We start from the raw sequence: 7,138 nt of genomic DNA on the forward strand, positions 1-7,138 counted from the left end.
CAGCCATGAGCATAATGAGAGATGTCTACAGATTTCTATCTGTACTATCACTGTAGTCTCAGTTCCTCTTTGTGGTCTAGTGTCTTAGTCTATTAATAATTGAATTATATTGCAGTTTGCACAGAAATGCTATAAAGTATATAATATAAATAGTAATATAAATAATTTTTATTCTTAGCAGGTGACTGTACCAGGAGCTCAGAGGGACGTTTGATACACTCAACTTTTTCAGCAGATAATCTTGGTATCCTATCTGATAAATGTGAAGAACATGTCATTATACCAGATACACCTCAAGATGTTATCAGAAAAAATCTGCCATCTGATCCTTTTGCATATTTGTCCTTGATGAGACAAGAATCTGCTGAAATCAAAAGTCACAGGATGGCTGTTCAACATGACATAGCCCACATAGGAGAGAATCAATTTTCATGTTCAGAATGTGGGAAATATTTTACAACAAAATCACATCTTGTTAGACATCAGATAATACACACAGGGGAGAAGCCATTTTCATGTTCAGAATGTGGGAAATGTTTTAATCGTAAAACACATCTTGATGTACATATGAAAACTCACACAGTGGAGAAACCATTTTCATGTTCAGAATGTGGGAAATGTTTTGCAATGAAACACCACCTGGTTGCACATCAGATAATACACACAGGGGAGAAACCATTTTCATGTTCAGAATGTGGGAAATGTTTTAATCAGAAAATAAATCTTGTTGCACATCTGAAAAATCACACTGGGGTGAAGCCATTTTCATGTTCAGAATGTGGGAAAAGTTATAGAGAGAAATCCGCACTTGTTATACATAGCAGAATTCACACAGGGGAGAAGCCATTTTCTTGTTCTGAATGTGGTAAATGTTTTGCACACAAATCATATATTGTCACACATCAGAGAATTCACACAGGGGAGAAACCATTTTCTTGTTCAGAATGTGGGAAATGTTTTACAGAGAAATCAACTCTTGTTGCACATCAGAGAATTCACACAGGGGTGAAGCCATTTTCATGTTCAGAATGTGGGAAATGTTTTAATCGGAAAAGAAATCTTGTTGCACATCTAAAAACTCATAAAAGAAAGTAGCCATTTTCTTATTTTAAATTCAAAGTTTTATTGATTTTGTAACAACATAATGTAACAATAAACAGAAAATCAAAAGGGATATATAGACTTGATTACATAAAGCAATAAAGTGCACCTGTCAGCAGAATTGTGCTCAGTAAACGAAATACACTGTCAGGAGTGCTCCATTACACTGATTAAAATTATTATACCTTGATTGACGAAATCTGTCCTGCTTGTCCATATACTACATTGGTTTCATGATACTTATACCATGATTATCTTTACTCATATGCTTTAAAGCGCACCTCTCAGCAGGATTAGGCTAAGTAAACTACAGACACTGTCAGGTGGGTGCCATTACACTGATTATAATGATACATTGGTTGATTAAATCTGTCCTGTGGTTTTTGTATAATCTTTACTTTCAGTTTGGAGATAATGATATTCTCGTTCTCTGGGGTGGGTTGTGGGGTGGGCTCTATCTGGTGCTCTGCTTTCTTATTCAGCTGTATGCTCTTATGACAGGTTACTGATCCTTCAGTGACCTGCCTCCTATTTTACATAATGCATCTATTAGTGTGGGGTTAGGTAAAATAGGAGGCCAAACACTAAAGGATCAGTGGGGTGGGTTGCCTTTTGTTACCTTTGGCCTTCCTTTGGTGGGAGTCCTCCACATAGAGAAGCTGCGGAATGGGTCATGTGGTTTCTCTGTCGACCTCCGGAGCCCAGGAAACTTGCTGGAAGTTCCTCTGGGGGAGCAAAACATAATTGATTGAGATTAGTGTTGAGCGAATATGTTCGGTTAACCCTTTCGGTTTCACTGTTTGACAGATTTAATGCATGTGAGAAATGCCTGTTTTTCCAGCATTACTCACGTGTATTAAATCTGTCAAAGAGTTGCTGATGATGTTCACGGAGCGACGAAAACTTAAAGCCCGAGCATTCTATAAATACTCGGTGCTCGGCCGAGTATACTCGGCGAAAGGGTTAACCGAACATACTCGCTCATCACTAATTGAGATCCCTTCTGTACTGTCAGGGAAAAGGGGACACCAACGAAAGGGAATGTTCTTGTCTCGCAGCTGTAGCAAGAAATATCTGGAAAAATTTGGATTGGCCTGTTGTGAGCTTTTCTTCTTCCGTGCCACTTGAAGGATAGATTTCTTGATGGCAAAGAAGTGGATATGACAAATTACGTCTCTGGGTTGGGGATCTTCTGGGTTAGGAGGGCGGAGAGCCCTGTGCGCTCTGTCAATCTTTATTGGGGCCCCCAGAGGACATCCAAGTAGACCATTGAAGATCCATAGAATGATGAAGGGAATGTCAGAGGAGGCAGTTTATTCTGGTAATCCCCAAATTTGGAGGTTGTTCCTCCTGTTACTGTTCAAGTCATCTAGGTTTTGTTGAAGTGATAGAAGTGACTTCTCACTGTTTCTTGTAAGTCTTGCAAGTGTCCACTCTGGTTGTGAGTGTGGAAAGTTTGGACTGGAACTGGGTAAATTCCTGTTCACATTCGACTATTACTTGATTGGCCAAAGCGGAGATGCCCTTGAAGAAGCTAGAGATGCAGACCTGTTTTTGTCCAAAAGTGAGGACATGAGGGGTAGGAGGCCAGCCAGATGAATTTGGTCTTATAAAGCTGGATGGAATTGCATAACGGGCTTATATAATAAAGCCCTCCCCTTGCACATATGACACGCACAGGTTGGAAGGGGTTCAATGGTAAATAAGTAAATGTACCACAGTGTGGTTCTGGAATTGGGGTGGTAGTTACAGAGGGGTGTAGAGGTGAGGTGCCCCATTAGGAAACAGTAGATCACCGTGCTGGCAAGTGGGGTTGATTCACCAATGGTGGTGTGCCAGGTCAGGTCTCTAATGTGCAATGGGTTAAAGCCACGGATGTGGGATATAGGTAATTGCAGAGAGGAAACCTATGATACGAGTTCAACCCCATGTTAGTGATGCATGTACCTTCTAATTTGGATGGAGCCCTCTGGAACCTGTGCTTCCCTGTTGTGACTGATGCTTGGTGACACTGACTGTGAAGAGGTGGACCCCTTGGTTCCCAGGGGCAAAGGATGTTTTCCATGAGGCAAACCCCATACCTCAGCAGTGATGTCAGCCCTCCCAAAGATGAAGTCAGGCTCTGAGGATCAGAGGAAATTTGAGCCGATGTGCAGTAAGAGATTGTGGGTTGCTGTACCTGCATCGCTGCTGGCATGGGGCGACAGCCATCTTGTAATGGTGCTACTCTACCCGCAATCATCACAGTGACGGTCTGCTGGGGATATTGGATGATGGTGGGATCAGAGAGAGCCTCTCCACAAGGGTGTTTGGCAGGGATACCTTGTGGATGACTCACCTGGTTTCTCTGTCACAGCAGTAGCACAGATATCAGGGGCATCGGAGTCCGGTGGCATCTGATGAGTGTTATGAAAACTTCAATGACCCCTGGAGGGGAGGTGCCCTCATTAAGGAATGGGTCCTTGTCATCTTAGAGGTGTTTTCCACTACCCATGTTGGGTAGTGGATGCCGGTGATTATACGGAAAATGCTGATGATGTGCATCCTCATTCGGTCATATGCACATATGCCCCCTCCACCCAGTCATTTTCTTTTTTTAATTGTTTTATTGATACAATGTAAAAAAAATATCTAAATACATGTCACAGTAAATTTTCCAAATGAAGGGGAAAATTATTCAGAGCAGTAATTTTTTAAAAATGTACACAATTACCTTTGACCATTTTTTGTTGAAAACTAATTAGTATCCAATTGAATCTGTTATATATAAGCAATGTGTATAATATATTTTACCATTACATTACAACTGCAGCTTAAAAAGGGTGTCAAGTGATGCTTTTTTCCATCTTGTTTCACATCAACAATCAAGAGCTGCTCCTATACATGATTAATACAGTTGGTAAGGTAATCATCCAATACTCATCCAATTCATAGGGTGACCTGATAGGTATTTTTTTTCAATTCTTTATTTTAATTTTGCAATAAAGAAGGAATACTATGCAACACAGAGACACATATCGGTACTGATAGTAAAGAAGACAAAATCACTGCGTTACACAGTCTTAATACAGTAAATACAGTTTTTAACAATTTTCTCTTAACAAGCAGAGAAATAATATTAATCGAAACAGTTCAAAACATTCCCAATTACAGGAGATTATCAATAAAGCATAGCTCATTCCTAGAAATTAAGTAATTCTTGAGATATACCGATGTTGAGTATACATTAGAGAAATCTGCAATTCCCGTCCTCCATTAGACCAATGCCCAAAGGGCAGCATACTCCCAATTTTCCCTGCAAAATTTGGCAATATATGTGAAGGGTTAGTATTATTATACACAACACCTAACAGTGATTTGATACTAAACTGACCACTGTGGTGCCCCCCAGACACTCATGGACTAAGAGGCGATGCCCCCCATATATTGTATCCACGGGGCCCAGATCTTCTTAAACTTCTCGTGCATCCGGGAATCCCAACTCGTCAGTTCCTCCAGCCTAAATAGGTCTCTCATTTTACATTTCCATTCATCCAAAGTTGGTGGGGTTTGCTGCTTCCAGTTGAAGGCTATCAGTTGTTTCGCAGCCCCTAACATCAGTGGGGCCAACTCATGCTTTTTAGGGTGGAAGGGACAAAAGCACTTCTACTGCCGTCAAATCTGTAACAAGTAGTTTGAGAAAATGCATAACCCCCAAAACCTCAGACCAAAATTGTTGAAGGACCGGACAGAACCAGAAGACATGGGACAAAGTACCTCGCGACCCCTCACACCTCCAGCATTGAGGAGAGCTAGATAATCCCAAATGATAAAGTTTATCCGGTGTGTAGTACCATTGCGAGAGCAATTTGTACGCCATTTCCTGGGACACCACACATCATGAAAAACCATGTGAATTGAGGCATATCATTTGTTTATCTTTTGGGGAGAGTTGGATATTCAGTTCAGATTCCCAAGAGTGTAAGAATATCGGTGGGGCATTGTCTGTCATGTTTGCGAAATTAGAGTAAAGTTTAGAAACAATTTTCAGAACAAGATGATTGACTTTTGTTAGAATCTCAAGCCAAAGCCATTTGGTGTGGGGTTGAGGTAATTTTGTGATCAAGTTCATATAGTGGGCAATATGTAAGTGTTGTAGAAAATTGAGGGGGCTTTTCCCCGCAGCCAATGGCCAACCATTAACACACGGAATTTTCCCCTGAAGCAGATGTAAAATGGGTTTAAGTGGTAAGGAGGACCACAGATCGTAAGGATCTGCTATCCGTTTTTTTTTTTGTTTATGTAAACGCTCCATAACATTAATTTGATTCAAAAGAGAGAAAATTTCTTTGTCTCTTTTCTTTTTTATGTGGGAACCCAGGGAAATCCGTTCCCCCCTTAAGACAGCTTTATGGGCTTCCCATACCATGGGGGTAATTTTCCCATTGACCTTATTCTCCCTAAAGAACCTTTGCGTGAGGAGGCAGTCTGGGAAACATTATCAGCGTTACCTAAGAGTGTTTCATTCAGACGCCAAGAGGGAGGATGTCGCGATAAAGAATCTATTTTAACTGACAGGAAGATGGGGGCGTGATCTGATAATGTTATGGATCCGATTGAAGTAGAAGTGATCAATTTAATGGCCGAGGATTGAACTAATAAATAATCGACTCTATGGTACGTGTCATGAGGGGAAGAATAAAACGTATAATCCTTTTCATTGAGGTGGGCCAATCTCCAGGGATCTAATAAGTGGATAGTTTGCAATTTATTAATCAATTTTCTCCGGTCTTTATGAGAGATTTTAGACTTCCCTGAGGAAGAGTCCAGGTCTGGTTGTAACGTCAAATTAAAGTCTCCCCCCAAAACTAATAGTCCTTCCATGAACAGTGAGAGCGTGTCCAAAGTATCTGACAACCACTCCACCTGGCCCTTGTTCGGAGCATAAACGTTTGCAAATGTAATTGGGGTATTAGTCAGAAAACCCTTCACAAAAACGTATCTGCCCTCCGAGTCCGTGATGCTATCTTTTAAGGTGAAAGGAAGTCCCCTCTTTAAGGCTATACTGACCCCCTTAGAAGCCGACCCTGGACAGCTATGGAACCAAATTGGGTATTTAGAGAAGGACATGTTGGGAGATCTACCCCTCTTAAAATGTGTTTCCTGGAAAAAAAAAATTACCTGGGAGTAAGCTTTATTCAGAAGGGACAAGATCTGGCTACGTTTGGAGGGGCTATTCAGTCCCTTTGTGTTGAGGGACGCCACAGTGAGCGAGCCTTTCCCAGCGACACTAGCCATATTCAGATATATCATCGGTGATCTCAACCTGCAAAATAGACCTGTAGTGGGAATGAAACAAATTCAAAACAGAATTCTATACATGTTATAGGCAAAAGTATGAGAAATCCCCACCGTAACATAGTAACCCCTGAGGGGAAAAAGACAGCATGGGCGATCGGTCTTGAAGTCCAATTAAAGAAAGGTGATAGTCACATTCATGTATGTTGCTGCCTATTCGCTTGCTTTTTGGCCTTAAGTGTTGTCGACTTTTTTTTGTTCGACTAGTCGTCGGGCTTATCAAGCCGTGGAATGGGTAAACCGATGTCAAGTGGCATCCACGAGGGAATGGATATGGGATCCATTTGTAAAGGTTCCCAGGCTGCTTCCAGGTCTTCCGGGGTGCGGATGATGATCTGACGATCTTCTTTAGTGATACCCACTCCAAAGGGGAACAACCACCTGAATCGTAGGCCTTGGCCTAATACTGCATCTGTCAATGGTTTGAGGATTTTTCTCTTGACCAGTGTAGCTGGCGAGATATCCTGGAAAATTTGAAAGTTGACGTCTCCATACGTCAGGGGTGATTTTTCCCGTGTCGACATAGCTGAGGAGACCACAAATTATATCCCTTGGGAGTTCATTAGGTTTGGGTTTTGGTCTAAGAGCCCTATGAACCCTCTCGATGATAATAGCGTCCGCCCTTTCAGTGCCCAGTATAGCCGTGAATATTTCTTTGGACACCTTTTTAAGGGATTCTGGTGCAAACAACTCGGGGATG

At 41.6% G+C, this 7,138-nt stretch overlaps 1 protein-coding gene across 1 annotated transcript in view; it reads left to right on the top strand.

Annotated features, from left to right (window-relative positions):
- The window catches only part of LOC141270747 (gastrula zinc finger protein XlCGF66.1-like), a 53,229-nt gene extending 51,816 nt beyond the window's left edge, over positions 1–1,413 (top strand). The window contains exon 7 of the mRNA XM_073680854.1: positions 179–1,413. Within this exon, the coding sequence (XP_073536955.1) occupies positions 179–1,095 (917 nt within the window). The 3' untranslated portion in view covers positions 1,096–1,413. The remainder of the gene's footprint in view (positions 1–178) is intronic.
- Positions 1,414–7,138: the final 5,725 nt, after the last annotated feature.

Source organism: Phyllobates terribilis, unplaced genomic scaffold (assembly GCF_046119375.1).
Source record: "Phyllobates terribilis strain yellow unplaced genomic scaffold, ASM4611937v1 Scaffold_5__5_contigs__length_657084704, whole genome shotgun sequence".
In the NCBI taxonomy this organism is placed as follows: Eukaryota; Metazoa; Chordata; class Amphibia; order Anura; family Dendrobatidae; genus Phyllobates; species Phyllobates terribilis.